At 37.1% G+C, this 23,279-nt stretch overlaps 2 protein-coding genes and 1 long non-coding RNA gene across 4 annotated transcripts; 1 reads left to right on the forward strand and 2 right to left on the reverse strand.

Annotated features, from left to right (window-relative positions):
- Window positions 1-7,639: 7,639 nt before the first annotated feature.
- LOC137838592 (uncharacterized) lies at window positions 7,640-8,104 on the reverse strand. Its single transcript, XM_068647833.1, has one exon. It carries the CDS (start codon window positions 8,102-8,104, stop codon window positions 7,640-7,642), a length of 465 nt encoding a protein of 154 aa, XP_068503934.1.
- A 9,424-nt stretch (window positions 8,105-17,528) lies between these two features.
- LOC137837508 (PyrD) lies at window positions 17,529-20,035 on the forward strand. Of its 2 annotated transcripts, XM_090301862.1 has the most exons (3): window positions 17,529-17,686; window positions 18,727-18,853; window positions 19,521-20,035. In XM_090301862.1, exon 3 carries the CDS (start codon window positions 19,536-19,538, stop codon window positions 19,851-19,853), a length of 318 nt encoding a protein of 105 aa, XP_090157988.1. In that variant the 5' UTR covers window positions 17,529-17,686; window positions 18,727-18,853; window positions 19,521-19,535; the 3' UTR covers window positions 19,854-20,035. The 2 variants fall into 2 exon arrangements, with proteins under 2 accessions (XP_090157988.1, XP_068502616.1); XM_068646515.2 differs by lacking the exon at window positions 18,727-18,853 and having other exon boundaries at window positions 17,530-17,686.
- Window positions 17,566-19,628, reverse strand: LOC150027960 (uncharacterized). Its single transcript, XR_016520653.1, has 2 exons — window positions 19,497-19,628; window positions 17,566-18,966 (listed from the first exon to the last, which is right to left on the reverse strand). It is a non-coding gene; the product is annotated as an uncharacterized LOC150027960 (long non-coding RNA).
- Window positions 20,036-23,279: the final 3,244 nt, after the last annotated feature.

Raw genomic sequence — 23,279 nt, forward strand, 5'->3', positions numbered from 1 at the left:
GAAAATCTTGATTTTTCCAGCAAAGAAACCAGAGAAAGCTCGAAGAAGAAGATGAAGGGTGCAAGAGCAAGTTCGAGTGATGAAACAGTGACTGAAGCGTGGGATTTCGAAGGCTTTAACGTAAACTTGAGAAGCACAAACGACGTTAAGTCCCAGCCACACGATAGGGCCAAATGTCGGTTGATTACAATGTGAGTAGATAAGCGTCACTTCAGAGCACTGTGCATGTCTTGTCACGGAATGCCACGTAGGACGGTAGGGCGAGGCCATAGTCTTTTTGCTGAACAGTCGTCAGCTCAAGACTGGGGGCCTTGTGTATCGTACGGTCATCGGGCGTTGACCAAAGTCAACATGGTGGGACCCAGAGCGAGGAATCCACTAGAGGTACTGCAAAGCAAGAGAGGGAGTTTCGTTAAGGTCTACGGCCTCGGGCGTTGACCGGCCTCGAGCGTTGACCGAGGGTGTCGCCCAGGTTTTGCACCATGAATGCGCCTATGTTAGAAGGGTGTCCTTTGATATCCACAGGTAGGGATGACCATGGAGGAGGCGGCACGGTAGGAGGCGGCATAGTGGAGGCCTCGGGCCTCGACACCCAGACAGTAATGATAGATAAAGAAAGGTGGTTTCCAAGCCACACCCTCAGTTCCAGCAGGGAGAGACCCAACTCACGAGGAATCCGTGCATGAGGTGTAGGGATGCGGCAGTACGCACCACCGCTGGAAAGCCACTAGGAAAGAGATGACCCATGAGAAGGTCATGTCCCAGAGGGTGATCTGCATGCATGGCAGGTGAGGAAGGTGAGGGACTCCCAGGGCAAATGACTCAGAGATTGGGCGCACGAGTTGGCACCCAAGCAGTCATCCCCACACGAGTTGCACTACGGCGAGGCGACCTTACACACTGAGAAGGCCCTAAGACTGGGAACAATATTTCTAAGGAGCGCCCTCAGAATACGCAAGTATCAGGCTAACACGTGGACAGAAACACCATGAAGGTATATAAGGTTTTACGATAAACAGACTAAGGTACGCTTTCACATTTTATGCACAAGTTAACTCAGTGAGATAGAATTCAGTTACGATTCAATTATGCACTTCTCTTAGCACTGAGTTGTTGGTGTTCTACGACGGGAAGTGTTACGGTGTTTTCTACCATAGCTGACTTGAGCATTGGAGCGCAAACGGCCGCAAGAGCGCCCATTTGTCTCTCTGTTTCAGGTGTTAGCAGTGGAGGAAGAACAACGTTGGAATAGAAGCAAAGGCGTTCGTGAAGCAAAGCTCGTAGAGACGTGCGAAGGTGTCCAAGTCCAAGCGGTAGGAACAAAAATAGTAGTTAAAAACTAAAAATCCGACATAGACTAATATGTTTTTATACGAAATATATATTGTTCCTGCCGGTTGACCAAATACGTCTTCGTGCGTCTACGTCACTCTCACGTCCAGAATCCCTGCACTCGCACGTGCCTTTCCTTTGATGAATGCCTGAAAACACAAAGACAAAGGGCGCCCTAGAGGTCGTTTGCACTCCGACGCTCAAGTCAATCTTAGGGCTAGGAAACACCAAAACTGTTTAACGTAAGACTGTAACTGTGTGTGTTAAGCGGCGCAAATGAATAGCGTACCTTGCTAAGTTTGTTTCTTCCATTCATATAGACTGAAACTAGGGTTTCCACTGTTTCCATTACCCAAAATAGGCTTCTTGAGGGGGTGGGCCCCAGCGTCGCAGTTACTCACTCTTAGGATAACCTAGCGCGTGGGGTTCCCTAACTGGAGTGCAACCTCTGACGGGATGACCACCTGGATGCCTCCTCGTGCACTTGATCTCTTGGGTCACCCGTCTTGGGAGCGCCCTGACTGTTCACGTGCCATGCATGCAGCTCACCCTTGGAATGTGACCCTCACAACTCGTATCTTTTCCAGTGACTCTATACTTGTGTTACGCCTGAACACATCATCCACTCCACACGCATGGACTCTCATGACCTAAGCTTCTCCCTTACTGATAACTAGTGTGTGGTCTGGGATCCACCTCTCGTGGCCCAGCTCTGTTGTTTGAGTCCCCGATGTCCGACCTCTCCACACTGCCTAGTGGCACGTCAATACATCCTAGTGACCGATGTCTGACCACTCTTTGGTTCCTTGGAGCACGTGCCTCGCGAGACACTGACCCACGCCGCACGTGAGACCCCGCTTACGTGGCCCCAACATTACTAGTGGTCAACGACGCCAGAGTACAGGTCGGTACATATATCATATATTTATAATAACACTGTTAGCATTTAATGTAAACCTTCAAAAGTTTAACACTTGAAAATCACTATGGATAAAATGGATGGATCATATTTTCAATGCTAAAAAATTTGAGGCAAATTCTCTAACCTGCACCCTACATAGTTTTAAATTTCTAAAAATACCCTTTATTCTGAACATAAAAATTCAGAATTGAAAATAATACATTCTGGAAAAATAGATCTGAAAGAGATTATTGTGTTCCATAAATGAATATCTGGAAATCAAAATCAAAATCCCATTTCAGATAAAAAAATTCGTAATACAAAAATTTGTTATGGAAAAAAAATCTTAAAACATATTTCGGAAAAGGAGTCTGGAATGTATTTTTATATGTACTCCATTTTATTTAAGGGCATTTTCGTCTTTTCTTATTGAAATTGGGTGTAGTGATATGGTGCAGGAAGTAATTGTCAAAATTTGATGCAACCAAGCTCAACAAGATATGTTTAGGGTTTTTAACCTACAAATTATAAAACACTACACAGACAAAAATTAATAGATCTATATTGAAACTCATTATCAATGGGAATTTATTATGTAAGAGTTTCTATATAGGCCATAGGAGGAATACAAATATTTCAAATAAGAAAATCCTAAGCAACAAAGTTTATCGAAGAATGACAAAGCTATCTTGTAGTCTTCTCGATAAGGACTCCTGATTCTTCCAGAACTCAATATCAAAAATAGAGATATAGTGTACATTCTTTAAACCAAGACTTTTATAAAGAAGAATTATCATCCATAGTGTATATTAGTGTATATTCTAAGACCTAAGACTTGTTATAAAGAAGAAGGAAAATAATTTTTTGACAACCAATTTTTCCTTTGCTCTAGATTACAACTTTAAGTTTATGTGATAGAGGCTTTTTTTGTAAAATAATAAGGCATAAGATGTATGTCATTTGGTGGATTGGTTGTCAAATAATCAATACTCAAAGAAGAATTTTCATCCAAAACATGAACAATAGTAGAGATGAAATTTTTCTTCTCGATTGTAACAAAAATTGCATAATCAAAAATAGAAGAATTTGAACACCATTTCTCATTCTAGAAATTGAAGTTTTTTTCCATTATTAATGGTCAAACAAATATTTTTAAAAGAGATTTGTACCAGTCAACAATGTTAGGTCAAATTGAAGAGGATTTATAAAGAGCAATTTTGTAATAATTATTTTTCAAAAATCTTGCTCTTATAAGACAAATTCAAGACGATAAGCAAAATTCTAAGTTAAACGAAATAATGAAGCTTTATTTTCTTCAAATAATTTGAAAGCCTATAGCCCATCTTCTACTTACTTGCATAGAGAGAATGCCACTTCATATAAATAAAAAGACCTATATTAATGTCCCTAGTCCAAATGAAATTTCTCATTCATCTATCAACATCTTTCAAAAGAGCCATAAACCATTTATAAAATTGAAAGATGTAACTAAAAGTACCAACAATAACCATATTAACTAATTGCACCATGGCCATCATGCTAAGCATATTACCTTTCCAAGAAACAAGTTTAATTTGAATATTGTTCTTGTCGGTTGACTTGCTCGCCGGTTGACTCTGATGACAAACTCTAACCCCGTTTGTCTCTGTTGGAATTTGTTTTTCCCTTCGTTGCACTGGAACGCGACTCCGTTGAAAGGGGCCCTACCTGTTGATTGCACTCTGACGATCAAGTCAATACAGGGCTTATAAGAATCAATAAGTAACTAGTTTCATTCTTAGAAACAACATACCTTAACCTGGGGTCTTAAGCCCCTTTTATAGCTCACCTCTTGTAACATATTTTTATCACGAGAATCTAATCTCAAATGAAAGCATACTCAACAGGAAAATATTTTGTTCAAGGGCACACTCTCACAATGCTACAACATAACAAAATCTTTCCTCTTGGGAGTGCATAAAATAATAACAGAATAACCACCAGGATACCAACTCATGTACCAGCATCAAGGGTCTAGTCTGTTTATGTAGGCACCCTCAATGTGGTGCTACGCTCTTTTTCATCATACATGCAACCTAACCTTTACGTGCCCTAACACACATGGGCTTAGGTTTAAGAGAAAGCATTTTACTTGAGCTAGACCCTATGCACACTAAGCGCACCCCTAGGTCCATAATTACCCCTTGCTAGCCGTCTAGGCCTTATGCATGAAGGATTACCTTAATTATACAAAAAAGGGACTTATACATACATATGGGGCCAAATCACATGGCCCGCTATCTTGGCTCAAGAGCCGAGCTGACCTGTCTGTGCCATGTACTGAGGCTCGACCACCGAGTGCTGAGTTTTAAGCGCTCTGGTTCAGTACACAAGCCCCCCAATCTCGAGTTGAGCTTGCTTTAGTGAAGGGACTACTTGCATGCCCTTGGCAACTTATGTGTAATTCTCGTAGAGGCGGGTGTGGCGCGACACACGAAGCATCTTTGAGATGACATCTCACCATACTCCCTCATGAGCGTACACGTGGCTTTTCATCAATGGTTGGAAGGTATTGTCGCTTGCTCTTCCCAACATCGTTTTACTTAACTTTCAAAAATCCTCAGTGTTTCTCATTGTTTCATTTCTCCTTTATGAAGCTTTAGCGCCTTTCTCAGACTCTCTGCACCTCCTTCCTCAACATGGGAAATCTCCTCGCCTCGACTCGCCCACTGAACCCAGGTACTTCTTTCCACTCAACTCATGACCATGTACTGGCGTCATTATCTAATTGAAGCTTTCATTACGATCATATCGCGTGGGCTGGGACTGTTTTGTATCCATTCTTTTCTAATTATGCTGGTTGTTATTCCTGCTAGTTTCATCGTTTTTCTTGAATCTAAAATGGAACTATAAGCGTGATTTGCTTGGATGTATGCCTAAATGTGTGCCTGCATTTGCTTGTTGTCTTCTGTTCTAGATACTCTGTTTGATGGATTACCATGCTATGTACCCTTGGGCACCAGAGAACCTTTTAGAGGAAACCTCCATATCTACCTCTCATGAGCAAATAGTGATTTTACATGAAAAGCGAATGCCCTAAGAAGTGTATTTTTGGTAGGGAAAACGATAGAGGCCTTAAGTTAGTGTCATGTAGTAAAGGACGAGCCAGTCTGTTGCGATGAGTTCTGGGACCCTGATGGTCCATTTTGTTATTTTTATACCACTGTATTTAAGAAAGTTCTCCTTCGCTACCTTTGTACAATTTTGAAAAAAAGCTTGTTACCGAAATTAATGTCGCCCCAGCCCAGCTACATCCAAATAGTTGGGCATTTGTTCGGGGTTTCTCCATTCTTTGCACACATTTTGGCCTTTTTCCATCTGTGGAAGTCTTCTTATATTTCTTTTAGGCCAAGCGTTTGGGCCGCCAATTGTGGGTTTCATTAGATGGAGTGGCTGGGAGAGCATTTTTGTTGCTCTTTCAGCAGTCGTATAAAGGCTTCAAAGGCAAGTTTTTGAAGGTACACTGAAACAAGAGGGACCCAACTCTTCTAAATGGGTTTTCCTTATACTGGACCCAGAAACCAACCTTCCAGGGTGCTCGATGCTTGAAGAGCATATCGCAGCGGGACTAGAAAGTGTGTCACTTCTTCTCCAACCTGAAGGTGGTTTTTTATACGACCACCCTCATAAGCCAAGAGTTCTCCCCAAGAGGACTAAAAGCGTACATTGGTATCTTTCCTTTTTTTACTCTTACTGATGTTGACTTGTTTATTTGTTTATTGAACTTCCCTTGTTTTTCTTGCACACAGTATGTTGGGTAAGCTCAACAAGAAGGATTTGGCAGCTAGAGCCAAGAAGATGAAAGCGACTACCCAAACACTCCCCACTGAGGACCTTAAGCTGAAAGTTGTTGTCGACGTCGCCCCTGCTCCTATTGACGATGAGGAGACCTATTCTGGGTCGGTTTTCAAAAGGAGACGAAAGACCATCACTGAATCCTTAGATCTCTCTATCTCAGATGGGCGTGCTCCTTCGCAACAGGCTCCTCCACCAAGCCCATCTCCTCCTCGTGACATGGAGGTGGTGCAGGAAGGTGAGGGTACAAGTACGTCGTTGCCCAAGCCTCAGGAATCTATCCTGGGATGGACTTCTCCCAACTTGGCTTTGGCAAGACGGTGGTAGATGGGCAACTTGTGGATGAGTAGCGCACTTGTGTAACCTGCTGCCCTTTGTGGCACTATGAACAATCCTAATACATATATATGATACTAGTATTTTGATTTGCTTATTTGACTCTTTTAGCGTTGGTAAGCCTCGACTAGTATGTTAACAATGCATGTCTTGGTGAAAAACGAGTAGTATAGACTTATCATCTAGTAGTAATTTAATCAACTACCCAAATAACATAATGCACCAACTAAGTATGGGAAATCACAATGCTCTGGTAGAGCTAACCTGTGGATGACTCATACCCTCTGGCTGCGAAGAACGTCTTACTCGCTTGAGCGTTAATTAATCACGTGAGCAAGGATCATGCTCTCAATCTTGTCGAATAGGGCATGCATGCTTAGAAGGACCACCCGCTTTCTGAGCGCAAATTTCCCCAGTATCGAGGATGACTTGAGTATCTAACTTGGGCACTAATCTCCATACCAAGTCTACTCTTAAGTAATTGTCTTTCCTTGCTTGGAGTATCAAGGTGTTGGCTTACATACCAAGTATACTATTTACACCTTTATGGTGCATTGCTATCCCGCAAGGTAAACCTTAGCTCTTCCCAGAGAGCGCCTGAGCTCGGGTGGTTTAACCAACGCCGAGGTGGGTCGTATTACCTTACCATTGATAAACAATTTCTTCATGGCGCCTACTCGGGTATTCTGACCGAGTGAGGACACCTTACCTGCCTTAGTTATAGCTAATCGTGGCTTAGTACTTCTGGACTCAGAATCTTACTAAGCTAAACAATCTTAGTTACGACAAACAAAACTTTAGGACACCTGAACTCAAAATCTTACTCAGACAAGGTCGTCCTACCTCATAGTACGTGCTCAGGACGCCTGAACTCAGAGTCTTACTGAGACAGGTCGACTTCCCAACTTAAGCCAAACAATCTTAAACCAATTCAGGGTACCTAAACTCAGAATCTTACTGAGAAGAGGTTTCCCCACTCGAGACACCTGAGCCTGAAATCATACTAGGGTGGTAGGTTGCCTCATTTAATAATTTCATGACTAATTATACACACATGGCGCTTACTCAAATAATTCATCGGCCAAGTCGCCTTATCGTGTGCCAACAAGTAATTCGGATGACTCGTTTTTCAAGAACAGTTTTTCATAGGGCAACCTTATTAAAAAAACCCTCGTGAAGGAAAAAAAGTGTCCCCTTAATTATTCGAATTGTTCATAAAAACATTGACAAAATATATCAACTGAAATAAAACTTGAGGTTAGTCCCGTAACACGTCCAAGGTATAACTCCACCCTCTAGAGTTTCAAGCCTGTAGGCTCCATTTTCGAGCACTTCCACCACGCGAAATGGGTCAGTCCATTTGGGAGACAACTTATTTTTCAACTGGTAAGGATGAGTCTTTCTCATTACCAAGTCAGCGATCTGGAACTGCCGAGGTCTCAGCTTGGACTTTTGCTTCAGCTCCACACTTCTCTTCAAAGCTTCAGCTTTGACGCGTGCTTGCTCTCGCACCTCGTCGAGTAGGTATAGGTTTACCTTCCTCCCTTCATTAGACTTTTCTATCATGAAGTTATGGAATTGTGGCGAGCTCTCTTGGATCTCCATGGGTATCATGGCATTTAACCCATACACCAAACTGAAGGGCGTCTCCTTCGTGGTGGATTGAGGAGTGGTGTGGTAGGCCCACAAGATTCGAGGCATCTCTTCTGCCCAGGTCCCCTTAGCTTTCTCCAACCTCCTCTTCTAACCTCTAAGCAAGACTCTATTGGCAAACTCGACTTGAGCATTCGTCTGAGGATGCTCCACCGAGGCAAACACCTGTTTGATCCCGAGCTCTGTGCAAAACTTGCACAACTGTTGACTTGAAAACTGGGTACCATTATCGGACACCAAGTGTCTTGGGATCCCAAAATGGCAGACAATGTTTCTCCACACGAAGTGCTGGACCTTGTGGGCGGTTATCTTCGCAACTGGTTCGACTTCTATCCACTTGTGAAGTACTCAATCGCTACCACGAGATACTTCATCTGACGAATCGTCAAAAGGAAAGGACCCAAGATGTTTATTCCCCATGTATGGAAAGGCTAGGGGCTATGTATTGATCGCAACTCCTCGGGGGGTGCGTGATGCCAATCAACATGCTTCTGACACTGTTCGCATCGCTATGCATACCTCATGCAGTGCTCCCTCATAGCTGATCAATAGTACCCAGCTCGAACGACCTTCAAGGAGAGAGCTCACCCTTCGACGTGGCTTCCACAAATGTCTTCATGGAGCTCTTTCAAGATACAGGTGCACTGATCCCCACTCACACAAGTGGGGATAGGATGAGTGTAGCCATGACGGAACAGCTTTCCGTCCACCAGGGTATACCTTCTTGTGTTCCTCTTGATCGTCTTTGCCTTTGTGGGCTCTGCCAGGAGCATACCATCAACAAAGTAGCGCTGGTATGGCACAATCTAGGTCTCCACTATATCGACCTGTAAGACCTCCAACGACTCTTCTCCCGACAAGCCATAAACAATTACCTTGGGCACCTTCAACGTTTCTTGTGTCTACGATTGGTGCCTCCTTCCTTTTACCGAGCTGACCTCTAAGGTCTCTACATGACTGACCTTTCCTGCTCCATCTATAGTGGTCATGGGTGACTTTAGGGTCTCTTGGATAACTAACCTCTATCGACCTCCCTTGTTTGAGCTCTCCAGCTTGGCCAGCAGGTTTGCTCGGGCATTCTACTCCCTTGGAACATGCACCAGCTCGAACGTGGGAAAAGTTTCCCTCAGAAGTGTAACACACCTCAAGTATGAGGCCATTTGTGGATTTTTCGCTTGGTACTCACCTATGACTTGCCCGGTTACCAACAACGAGTCACTTTTTACCAACAAACTTCGAGCGCCCAATTCTTTGGCCAGCAGCATCCCAGCTACCAAGGCTTCTTACTCAGCCTGGTTATTGTTGGCCTTGAAGGTGAATCTAAGGGCCTGCTTAATCAACAGTCTGTTAGGTCCCTCCAGAATAATCCCAACACCGCTACCTTGCTGATTAGAGGATCCTTCCAGGGAAAGGACCTATTGAAAGTCTTCACCTTCTACCTGGGTGGCTTCTGAGGATAGTTCTACCACGAAATCAGCATACACCTGACCCTTGATAGCCCCCTGGGTTCGTATTGCACGTCGAACTCAGATAGCTCGACTGCCTAGCGCACCATCCGATCTGCTACATTAGGCTTCTAGAGGACCTTGCGGATATGGAGATCGATCATTACGATTATAGTGAAACTCTGAAAATAGTGACGGAGTCGCCGAGCTGCAAATACCACTGCCAAGGATGCCTTTTCGATGGCCTGATATCGTACCAACGGCCCTTGTACTACCTTGCTCACAAAGTATATAAGACTTTGAGTCTGATCATGCTCTTGCACAATGGCCGAGCTGATTGCCCAATTTGTAACTGCAAAATAGAGATGAAGGGGAGTACTTGGTAGCGACTTACAAAGGATAGACGGGCTGACCAAGTACTCCTTCAACTTGAAGAATGCCTCTTCACACTCATGAGTCCATGTGAAGTGGTTGTTCTTCTTCAAACACTAGAAGTAAGGGTACCCCTTATCTCCTCCTGTTGATAGGAACTTGGATAGGAAGGCCATACACCCAGTCTGCTAATGTACTTCCTTCACAGTGGTGGGACTCCTCATCCCTATGATTGTTGCACACTTGTCTTGGTTCGCTTCTATCCCCCGTTCAGTGAGCAGGAACCCTAAAAGCTTCCTTGCTTTTACCCCAAACACACATTTCTCTAGGTTTAACTTTAGATTGTACTTAGCTATTGTAGTGAATAACTCTTCCAAATCAGCAACATACCAATCCTTTTCTTCCGAGGTGACGACCATGTCATCCACATATGCTTGTACGTTTCTCCCAATCATGGGGGCGAGAATCCTATCCATCAACCTCTGATAGGTAGCGTCGACATTCTTCAGCCCAAAAGGCATGACCTTATAATAGTAGCTGGAGAGCTCCGTCATGAAGGCAGTCTTGCACTCATCACGGGGGTGCATGCGGATCTGATTGTACCTCGAGAATGCGTAAAAAAAACTTAAAAGTCGGCAACCAAAAGCGTTGTCCACTGATACAAACCCATAGATGACTAAAGACACAACAATCAATTTGCAAAACGGTCATTCATCTCAAGTTACAAAGTTGGGGCCCACCAAACCTCAAGACAACATTAGCAGAAGAAGAAGCTATAAACCAGAGCACATAAAGTTCTTCCTGCTAGTCTTCTTAAATGTTTAGAATATTTTGTAAATAAGTTAGGCTCACATGAGGGATCCAAATAGTAGAATAAGCAAGAGTAGGTTTATATAGCATAAATAGGAGGTGAAGATATAAGAATGGGCCTATGAGAAGTCCATTAGGATAGGAATGAAACCCTAGGTTCTAAAGTGTGTAGGAATGGGCGACTTTGACCTAAAGTCCAACCCTAGGTTGCCCCCTTGCATAAACCATCCTACCCCTCTCCTTTCTTGTTCTCCAAGGCTCCTCATTCTATAAATAGGAAGCCTCCCCCTTTGTAAACAAAAGTTGAAATTATAGTAAAGAAATTCTGCACAATTTTTGTGTGAGTAGTGAGTGAGTGTTCTCCTCCAAAATTGGTCTTATCTTGTGAGATATGAAGCTTTCAAGTGGCAACCTCCTTTCACTCATCTTGGTGATTCTATCCCATCAAGTGGCGTGATCTACCATAGCTTCACATCCCTAAGTTCTCCTTTTCATCATCTCTTCCATTTATCCATTTCCATTCCATTCTATCTTAAACATGTTCTTAGTTTTGTTTCTTTGAATTTCAATTAGGTCTTCTCTTTTGTTCCTTTATTGTTTGTTCATTTCTGCACCATATTTGTCATCATTCTCACCATAAAATTGTGTTTTCCTTTTGCCTTTATGAAATGAACATTCACATCTACGTAACCACTTGGTTAAGTTAATGTCCAGTGGGGATTTTCCTTAGGTTTTTCACCTCTAATTGTCTTAAAATCTCAATCATAAATATCAAAGTGTCACCTAATGATCAATCCTAAAATCAACTCACATCATTCACCAAGGAATCAATGTTGGGCAGCGGATACGAATCCTTGGGACAGGCCTTATTCAGGTCTGTAAAGTCGACGCACATTCTCCACCATTCGTTTGCCTTCTTTACCAATACCATGTTTGCCAACCACTCAGGGTATTGGATCTCCCTTATGTGGCCAACTTTTAAGAGCTTCTGGGTTTCCTCTTTGAGGACTAGACGTCTCTCACTTCATTGAACTTCCTTCTCCTCTGTATCACTGGCCTAACTTCTCATCCATAGTGAGTCTATGACACAAGAAGTTAGGATCTATGTCGGGCATGTCTACAGAAGACCATGCAAAGCATTCATGTTCTTTGCTATCACTTCGGCGATCTGGTATTGCATCTTCTGGCCTAGTGATGAGCCAAACTTGAATGTCTTCCCTTCAATCTCCTTTTCATGAACCTCACAAGCAGGCTCAGGTTGCCTCTCGCTGGTGGCTTCCACTTGGGTGGTGACCATACATAAGGGATTTATCCTATTTTTATTTTTCCTTTATTTTTATTTTTCCTTTATTTTAATATGGTATCAGAGCCATTGAAAACATATCCTAGCGAGAGTTTATTAAGCTTATCAGACCACCCATTATCGGGTTGCTATCGGACCACCCATAAATAAATAGTCTCACACACGAGTGAAGGGTCTCGGGGTGAGAAGGGTGTGTTGGAGATCCCACATCGACTAGAGATAAGGACATTTCATAGTATATAAGTTGGTTATGGGCCCATTGGTTATGGGCCCATCATGATTGATCATCTCATTGTGCCTAATGCACCTAAAGATTCACCACCAACACCAACTCTTTAGGTGTACAATCGTCGTCAAACTTCCCATCATGATGTGAGTTGATTTTAAGATTGCACATTTTATGGGTTGCACTTTGTTTATGATTTTTTTGGATTAACAATTATAGGTGAGAACCCAAAGAAGATACTCACAAACTTAACCAAGTGGTTAAGTAAGTGTGAAGGTTCACTTCTATAGGGCAAAGAGAAAAACACAATTATATGGTGACAATAATGCAATGGTGCAAAATTGAAGATAATATGGCAAAGATAACCAACAATTTAAGAGACAAACATGAGAATATAAAGATGAATGGAATGGAGGGTGCAAAGAAAGATAAAAAGAGGAAGAGATGAAGAAAGCTTATGGAAGAAAGAAAGATGTCACACCACTTGGAGAAGAGAGAGTTCCAAGATGAGTAGTGCAAAGAGCCTCCACTTGAGATGTTACACACCCAAGATAAGACCCAAAAATGAGAGCTCACAAGTCTCACAAAAGAATTCCTACATAGTTTCTTTACTATTCAATTTCAATTGTGAATACATGAGGCAAAGAACCATATTTATAGGAAGGGGTGCCTTGGTGGTCAAGATGGGGAAGGGTAGAATGGTAATAAGAGAGGGGCGGCCAAGGGGGTTGACCATGGTCAAAACCGCCCCTTAGATATGTCTTTTAGAAGGTAGGTCAACCTTCTTAAACCTAGATGCCTTGTCTTGAAAAAGTGGGTTTGGTAGAAGCCCATTTCACTAAGTACACTCCCTTTTATGCTATGTGAACCTACTATGACCTATTTTTCTATTTGGACCCCTAAAGTGAGCTCAATTTATTTACAAACATGTTTTTGTCTTTTAAGACCAGAAGAAAGAACATTTGATGTTCTGTTCCATGCCTAGTTCTTCTTCTATTAAGGTTCGTCTGATAGTTGGTTGAGCCTTGTCTTGATTGCTGAGATGACTGATCAGAGTGAATTGTCTCTAGAGTCCTTGGTCAGCTGCTTGGCTACTTGGATTGTATCACATCATCTATTAAAGAACTCTCTTCTAGTGCCAACACCTTTACCCCCTTCGGATCTGACTGTTGAACCTGATCTTCCTATTGCCATCTATAAAGGTATATATTCTACCTATAACCTTCTCCACATTATACTAATTTGAGTTACCATAGACTATCTCAATCTTTTATTCTTGTCTTTCGTGTATTTCTTTTGTATCCATTCCAAAATTTGTAGGTGATGCCTTAACACATCCTAGTTAGCGTTAGGCCATGCTTGATAAAATGAGTGCATTTCAGAATAATGGAACTTGGGAACTCGTTCCTCTACCTTTTGGAAATTTTGTTGTTGGTTGCAAGGTGGATTTTTGCTGCAAAGTTCGTCCTGATGGTACTATTGATCGTCTCAAAGCTCGCCTTGTGGTCAAGGGTTATACCCAAATTTTTGGTTTAGACTATGGTGATACTTTATCTCTAGTGACAAATATGGCTTTTGTTCGTCCTCTTTATGAACTGGATGTCAAAAATGTATTTCTTAATGGGGATTTGCAAGAAGAAATTTTATAGAGCAACCTCTCAACTTTGTTGCTTAAGGGATTCTGGTTGCTCAAGGGAGTCTTTTAGATTAGTATGTCGTCTTCGCAAATCCTTATATGGCCTTAAGCAGTCTCTCAAGGCTTGGTTTGAAAAATTTAGCAATGTTGTTAAATAGTTTGGTATGACTTGCAATGAAGCAGATCATTCAGTTTTTTACCATCACTCGAGTCTTAGATGTATTTATCTTGTAGTATATGTTGACAACATTACTCTTACATGCAATGATCACCATGGCATCTCACGGGCAAAACAACACCTTTTTCAACACTTTCAGATGAAAGATCTTGGCAAACTTAGTTACTTCTTTGGGAGTGAGGTAGCACAATCCAATACTGGTATTGTTATTTTTCAAAGAAAATATGCATTGGATATTTTGGAGGAAACTAGATTGATGAATTTGAAAGGTGTTGATACATCCATGGATCCCAATGTCAAACTTTTATCCAATCAGGGGGAGTCTCTCTTAGATCTTGAAAAGTACAAAAGATTATTTGAAAAATTGAACTATCTTATTATTACTCGTCCTAATATTTCCTTTGCAGTCAATGTGGTGAGTTAATTTCTTAATTTTCCATGTGAAGACCATTGGAATGCAATCATTCGTATATTGAAGTACATTAAAGGCTCCCCATGAAAAGGTTTGTTATTTTGTCATAATAATTATACTAAAGTCGTTTGTTATCCAGATGTTGATTGAGCAGGATCTCCATTTGATAGAAGATCACCTTTTGAATATTATGTCTTCATTGGTGATAACTTGATCTCTTGGAAGAGCAAGAAACAAAGTGTTGTAGTGAGATCCTGTGCTGAAGCAGAATATATAGTTGTGACCTCAACTACTTGTGAACTTATTTGGCTTAAACAATTACTTAAAGAATTACAATTTGGAGATGTCACTCAAATTACACTTTGATAATGAAGTTGCTCTTCATATTAGCTCAAATTCAATTTTTCATGAAAGGACCAAACATATTGAGATTGATTGTCAATTTATTCAATAAAAGATTGTATCGGGAGATATTAAGATTGAGTTTGTTAATTCAAATGATCAATTAGGAGATATTTTTACTAAATTATTATGAGGACCTAGGATTGATTATATTTGTAACAAGTTGTAAATATATGATTTATATACACCAGCTTGAGGGAGTGTTATTATTAGATATTATCATATATTTCTTTTTATGTAACCATATTTCCTATATGTTTTTCCCTATATAAACATAATCATATGTGTTCAATATACAAAAAAGACTAAACCATAAAAAAAACAAGCAAAAAAATCTGCAAGAGACTGCGTGAGCAAAAAAACAAATAGGTGGAAAGCACCACAAGTGAGCCTAACCAATCGACATAGGATAACAACAAGTAACCAAAAACCTAAGAAGACAAGACTATAACCACCCAAAATAAGAAACATACTTGAGATGCAAGATTAACCCCAAACACCAAGCAATGAACCTAAACGGAGGCACAACGAAAAAGAACGTTTTGGTAAAGAGGATTCACATATAGATGTTACTTTCTCAAACTAATTCGGTCAACCCTATCTTTCTATGCTCATTCTAATTCTTTTAAAGATTACTTAATTTATTTTTCGTTGTGAAACTTTATTATATTTGTTCTAGTATCGTTAATATAGTCTCACATCGTTAAGGAATCGAGATCAAGAGCAGTTTATATACTCTTTCTCCCTCCAATCCATTGAGGCACAATATCTCAGATGTGGTGATTGACCCTAATAATATTATCTCAACCAACTTAAGGTCAGAACAATATTAAAACAAAATAAATAAATAATAATAATAAAAATTAAAACATAAAATTTGACAGTTAAATTTTTAAGCTTCTATCTACAATAGCTTTACCGCAATATATTTATTTTTTCGAATTTATTTAATAAAGTTTATTTAAATATTAGTTGGATAAAACTGATATTAATTTATCATTCCTGAAGTGTCTAACATCATCATATCATCCGTTGAACCCATTTATTAAACAAGTTTTAGATTTTAAACAACTCTTAGATTTTAGATGCTGATATCACTTATATTGAAGTTTTTTACAATTTTAATTTAAAAATATAATACTAATTTAGTATAGGCTAACTAAAGTAAAATCTTATGAAATAGATTAAATTAATATGATTTCAAAAACTACTTTGATTGACTTAACATGTAAAATTTTAATACTCTTTTAGATAAATATTTCTTTATTGGATAATTTATGGTTAATTCTTAAAATGGTAAAACTTTTCATTTTAAAGTAACATTTTTATCTTTTTACCGACCTCTTGTTTTTGCAACAAAGAAAGGGCAAGTTTTTTTTCCCAAAGATTCCTTTACTGTATTTAGCAGTTATAATGAGTAAAGAGAGAATTCTATATTATATATTATATTTATTAGTTAATTTTAATATTTCATTAGTATAAAATTGCATTTTTAACTAATTAAAAAGTCACCAAAAACAAGTTTTGATTATATCATATAATATAAAACCTGTATCCATTCATTATATTCTAATCAAATTCGATCACTTGTTCTGCCTGAAATTGGTTTCTTAAACATATTATCTAAAGATTAATTATCTCTACTCTCTACGACATCTTCAACTCTCTTTTTTTTAAGAATATTCTTAGTATAAACAATAAAATGATTTTTTTAAAGAATTTTTGCACTTATCTCTATTTAATGACAGTTATATTATATCCTCTTTAATTTATTGTAGGTAATGTTTATCTTTTTACATTTTGAATAAAATGACACTTGTATTTAATATTTTAAAATCAGATAACTTATTCAACTAATTTTTTACCAATTTGATACCATTTACCCTTTTGATATCAGTTTTATTACAACCAAATTAATTTTACACCAATACCAAACTAAATAGGGAACTGTTCCAATTGAATTGACCAGTCCAATCCGATTTTAGAACTTTCTTTAATTACTTATTTTATTTTAAATTAAAATATCCATTAAAATTTAAATAACCTAAAATTATGAAAATTAAAAGTCAATGTTTTTAATATAGAAATTGAGAATCATTATAAAAATTCAAGAATTTATTTCTTTTATATATAAAAGGTTTATACTTTTTGTGAAAAATGGTTTTAATATAAAAATAAGTAAATATTTTCTAAAATATATGGTTAGATTTATTAATTTATTACTATATTTATATATAATTTTAATATATATATATAATCATAAATGTTCCTAATTAATAATATACTATTTAAAATTGGAATGTAGGTCTATTTAAAATTAATGATACGTGAGTTTCATGTAAAAAAATCTCCATGTTTTTTTTATCCAGATTATGTTTGATTGAAATAAAATTATTAAAAAAATCTTCTTTGGATATTTTAATAAAATTTTAATTTAAGATCACTAATTAAAGGGAAAGAATCACCATAATGAAGGATCTCAGTGGAAATAAATTTTACATTTTTTATCAGTTTTACAAAAGCTAATTGCTTATTAAGAATTGAATTAATTGATAAATAATTTCATCGTAAGTTTTAATTATTTTTATAATAAGAGAGATAAATGAAAGTGAAGTAACTGCTGATGTGATAATTTAATTTATCTTAAACAAATAGAACACAGTAACTTTATTACGTAGTTGTTGGGGAATTTACTACACGTGTAGTTCCTCACACTCTCTTCTGTGCGCTCCTCATCGAATCTTGTCTCTCCCATTCTTTCTTTCTCTCTCTCCCTCTTCTCTGCACACTGCAGCCTTCACCTATTTTCCCCCAAATCGTACGCACCAAACGCACACAGATACGAGGTTAGTTTCTTCAATTCAACTTTTCTTATTCCATTTTTCTTTTCTTCATTTTTAGTTTACTTCTGTAACTTGTTGATTCAACTCATACCCTTTTGTGAATTCTTCTCAATTTGAATACTTTTTGCTCAGATCCCGTTGAGGGCCTGTGGCTGGTGTTTGTGTGATGTTATGGCTGTGGGTCGGTGCTTTCATTGTCGGTTAATGATTTGGGTCGTCAGAGTTGCATTTCTGTTTTTTTTTAAGTCCTCTAGATGCAAATCAAGTGGTCATTTTGGAACCTTGTTTTTGGGGTTTGTGTTTTTCGGATGTGGGGGCTTTTAGGAATGAGAAGTTGTAGATGTGTGAATCAGAGTTGGGGTGTGGAACAAGTAAAAGTGTAGGAATCATGGTAGTGTGACATGATTATCAAATAACTTTGTTCCTTGAGCATGTGATCAGGAGCATGTGTTAAGAAATGTTCATCTCTTAAATGGATCTCAATACTTCAAAAGATTAATCCTTAGCTTTTTACTGGAGGATACCATGTGTTCAATCCTACCCCAAAAAGTAAAAGTGTGGGTGGGAAGAAGAAAAAGAGTAGCAAAATAAAGGCTAAAATAAATTGAGGCTTTGTTTAAACATAAAAGCAAGAATTATGGAGTAATTGATGTCGTTTTGCATGTAGTTGTAGAAAAGTAAAGGTATGGTTTAGATTTATCTTTTACTAGACATATGACTATATGACTGATTTCCTAGTCTGCTTGAGTGTGAGTTTTTTACTTTATTTTAATTTTTGCATTTAAGTATGGGTAGCCTACAAACTTGGTCATCAATCATTAAACTAATTTTTGGCTCATCAACCTTTGAGCTTGACCCCTTTTCAGAAACCTTTAGAATTATTAACCTTTTGGTTGCCACTTTTCTTCCATCTTCTTCCTCTTGCTCCCGACATCCTTTTTACTGTTCCAACTTCTTTGTATGGGACCTATATATTTCTGCATGGAAGGTTTTCGGTTGTTTAACATATAAATTGTCTGAATTCTTCCTGTGATGTGCTGCAGAAGAGGAAAATTTTGCTGAAAATTGTTGAAACTGAAAATCTGACCTTGTGAGAAAATAATATGGAATAATCTGAGTACCTGATTTTTCCTCCTGTATTGACGGTGTTCTAGTTTGAGGCCGTGGAAGGTGAGGGTTGGATTTGGAAAAGATTGTCTTTTCTTGATAAATTTCTGAATATTTTACTTAGATCCAGACATGAGGGCCCAAGTATCCCCTGTTACATAATCATATATGTGATTCTGTAAGGGAAAAGCATTTTGATGTTAGAATCATCATATTTTATGCTTCATTTTCTTTAATGGTGTGAGAAATATGCTGAGAAGATCAAATATTTCTTACTCATACAGTGCATTATAGAAGTTCTTAAGGCTATATCTTAGGGTTTAAATGTCATACACCTCATACTTGCTTTAAATGGAGGACATTAGGTATTAAGTAAATGACATAGGTGAAGTAATGTGACAGATTTTACTATAATCACAGTAGTATGCTTCTAAGATTACAGTGTCTGAGGTTTGTTGTTTGGTCTATTTTCACTTAGGATTAGGTGTCCAATACCTAACCTAGTTAACCATTTGCTCATAGGAAATGGGTGAATTTTGGTTTAAGAAGAATTCATCATGTGGTGCTTCTTTTTAGCTTAGATCTTTCAAGATAGATGGTTCAAAATTGAGCTGAATATAATATTTTTTCTTCCCTTATGCTATATCCCAGAATTAGTTTGATGTGAAATGCTTAGTAAAATGTTTAAATGTGTCAATTATCTTACTTCTGACACAACTTGTTGGTGAAGGTTGCAAGAGTCACAATGAGTCTGGCATGTCTTGTGTGCCATAGTGTGGATAGTCCATCACCATCACACTCTTTCAGGAGCTACTCTGTGTCAAGTGCAGAAAATGAAGGAAGATGTCATGCTGTTGCAACCTGCTTAACCAGGAAATTATCTCTTCCACCCTCTGCAGTACACTCTTTTCTTGCACCAACATCATCATCCAAAGTGACACCGCAACCTACTGGTTCAAGTAACAACTTAATACCTGGTACGCCGAGGCTTGTACGAAGCCGTGCAGTGACAAGGGACCGAGTAAGAAATTGGAATTTTGATGAAATTGTAATGCAGTCCTAGTCAAAACTATAAGATAGAATAAGACTAGGGAATTTTCTGGTGGGATAGTTTATAGCATGGGATTGCTATTTTGCCCCTTTAAATTTTGTTATGGGTGCAATTTATCTCTTTCTCTAGTTTTCTTGTAAAAGAGTCCAAACATTTCTAGTCATGAAAATATCCTAATGTGTGATTCTACTTCATTTGGCATTTTCTGTCTGCACTTCAAGAATTAACCAAAGTTGTCTAGCAAAAGTAACTTTCAAGAATAAAGACAGACAATTTGTAACACTTCCTTTCCTTTGTAGTTGCCTCTCACACCATGCAAGTCTAAGTAGTAGAATAGACAAAAAAAAAGAACTAAGTTTTGATACCATTTTAGATTTCATCGAAAAACTAATTGAAATTAAGTGAAATTTTCAAAACATTAATCCTAAAAGGTTTAATTATGTTAAGTATCAAGGTTGACTTAGGATCAATTGGGAAGAGTTTCTCCATTAACATTTATATGAAAAGTAAAAGAAAAAAAAATGATTGCATTTATTTTAACTTGTGGAGAAGTTCATTTTAAATAAGAAAGTTAATTTTGACTTTTATTCTTATTTTTCTATTCTATTAGTGTATATGGAGAAGTCTCCAAAAGAGACTCTAAAATGAAGTGACCAATATATTTTTCTCCACTTTTTCATCACTCTAATTTCATATATCATTCCTTCAGTAGCAGAGTTCATAAACTACTCATATAAAACTTCTTAAAAATATAAGCTGTAGTTTCAATTGCACACAAACTTTAATAGAAATGGTTCTGTCAAGAGTTCCATGATTTCTATGTCTCAGAAAGATCAATCTATAGCAAACAAATTGTCAGTTGTGATGAGATGATTTGTTTCTAGCCATTGTGTTGTTATTTGTCAATCTCTCCCATATTTAGCAACAAAAACACTTTACAAAGACACTTTTTTAATCCCTTTTATTATTGATTGCAATATTTTAGAATTTATAAAATTTCATGTAAGATTTATTAAATAAGAATTGAAATTCCCTATTCTGTAAATCTGAATCAATTTTAACTACTATTAAAGAGATTAGAAAAAGAATTATCCAAATATTTAACTAACAAGTCAGTCTTATATATCCTCACCATTTTACTTTTATCAAGTCAACTTCCCTCTCACAAACAAAAGTCAACTTGTAAAGTGAAGATAAACTTGGTGCAATATCTTGAAGAGAATTGGTGGTTGTTCTGTCTCATTCTCACATAAGAAAATAAGAGTGTGGATTAGTTGTCAAATTCCTTGTGGGTTTCTTGAAGTTTGTCTCTTGCTAGTAAGTGAAGAAAAATGATGATTTTGTGGGGGCATGGTAGATTTTTGCTTTCTGGTCTGACCCCATTTTTCTGCCTAGTTTCAATTATCATAATATTTTATAAAGAAAACTTTAAATAAAGGATAAATATAATAATATTTTGCTTATGTAAAACCACATTCAAAATATACTATATAAAATAAATCAGCAAACTGTAAAGCTATTACTATTTGAATGTTAAATTAAAAAATAAAACTCTTAAATAGAAATCCAAGGTGAAAGTTTCCTTGGGTTAAGAAATTCACACTTACAACACATTACACTGTTTGGAGAAACAGTAATAGTGTGCTTCTTGGAAGAATTTTAAGAAGAAATTTTTCATTTCAAGATAGGATTTGAATATTTTCACTGGTAAACAATTGTTTGTTTTTTTCAATATTAATTAGAATTTTATCCCCTAATGTGAGACACTATCTTTTTGTTCACATGTTATGAATTTTTTTTATCAGTACCTACAATTTTTTTTTTAATTATTCACATTAATATTATTTTTTGTTAATAGTTTGTTTGGATTTTTTTATATGTTGAATGGAGAAAATTTTCAACTAAATTAACTAATATTGTTTAACATTTAAGAAAAATTATCCATTTATTGATAATTGAAATACTCTATTAAAAAAATTAAAATTCAATCAATTTAAATTGCTTTATCCAACGAAACATTTTTAAAATAAAACTATTTTAATTAATATAAAATCAAATTCAATGTATTTAAATATTTTATCTGTGCATAAACACAAGTTGAGAAAATTTAAAATCATTTTAATAAATAAACAGAAACTAAGTATATTGGGAAGAAAATAATCTCATCAATGGATATTTTGAATACACATTTTCCTCCTAGTATAACCTATTTCATTTTCAAAACAATTTCTTTCATTTTCAAACAATAATAGTATATATGATGGAGTTGTGGATATATTTTGTTTAGAGGAGCTGGGTGACAACTATAGTCACTGTGATGAATTAAGAGTACACAAACAAGCAAGGTTGAAAACAAATTCACATAAGTTGTCATGCAGTATATTGACATTTTGAATCCTAAAAAGGTTACTTAGAACATTTGGTGTTTAATGAAAAAATTATCTACAAATAAAGCCAGATTTAACTCACCATAATTAAATATTTCTTACTTATAAAGAATCAAGATTGGTGTTCAAGGTTTGCCATGATTAAATCGCACTTGTTTTTTTTTTCTCAATTTTTTTTTTAACTCCTAATACAACATGATTAACTACATAATTTTTTTTTAAACTAAAAAAAATAATAAAATAAATATGTGACATTTTAGGAATTTTACAATCTTATTACATAGAAACGGATCATAATTTCCAAAAAAACACCTAAAAATCATCATACATCAAAACATGGCCTTCGGTCCCAAAACGTCTACTTACATCATCTCCCACCTTTATAAAAAAAAATTGTCATGACCTAAGTTGTCATGATTACACTCAACCAAACAAAAACAATAAAATACAAGAAACCCAAAACAACAAAACACAAGAAACCCAAAATGTCTTTTGAAATAAGTTTATCATCATTCAACATAGAATAATTATTTTGAACCTCCAGAAATCCAGCAATCCCAATGGTGTATATAGTTGCTGAAGGAAACCAAAAGCAACAAAGTTTACTCTGTTAAGTACATTTTCCAGTCACCAAGGTAGAAAAACCATTTGGATAGAAAACACTTTAGGTCCAGAACAAGTAAAAAAACATAACATAGTATTTCACGTTCACAAATATGATCCAATAAACTTGGATCATCAACAAAGTCCCACAAAATTACCTTTAAAGTTATTAACAAATGTAAGAGTTCAACGACCTATCAAGATAAAAATAATTAAAAAGATTTAGGAAACAATTACTTAACTATAAGTAATATTTTTTAAATCGGAATTAGAATATATACAATGCAACTGAAGAAGGAAAATAGTGAAACCAGATGAGCCTATCACTCATTTTGTGGGTAGTTTCTTTCTGCACCTTCGAATTTTTTTGGTTACCCGAATAAATTTTTGTATTCCAAAATGCCCTTCTAAAAATAAAGTTAAAGTAGTTTATATTCTAGATTATGTA

This window comes from Phaseolus vulgaris, chromosome 4 (assembly GCF_051622355.1).
Source record: "Phaseolus vulgaris cultivar YP4 chromosome 4, ASM5162235v1, whole genome shotgun sequence".
Lineage (NCBI taxonomy): Eukaryota > Viridiplantae > Streptophyta > Magnoliopsida > Fabales > Fabaceae > Phaseolus > Phaseolus vulgaris.

Excerpts from the sequence above, each read along its gene's own strand:
- LOC137837508 (XM_090301862.1), top strand. The coding sequence starts at position 19,536 with ATGAGTCTGGCATGTCTTGTGTGCCATAGTGTGGATAGTCCATCACCA.
- LOC137838592 (XM_068647833.1), bottom strand. The coding sequence starts at position 8,104 with ATGCCTCGAATCTTGTGGGCCTACCACACCACTCCTCAATCCACCACG.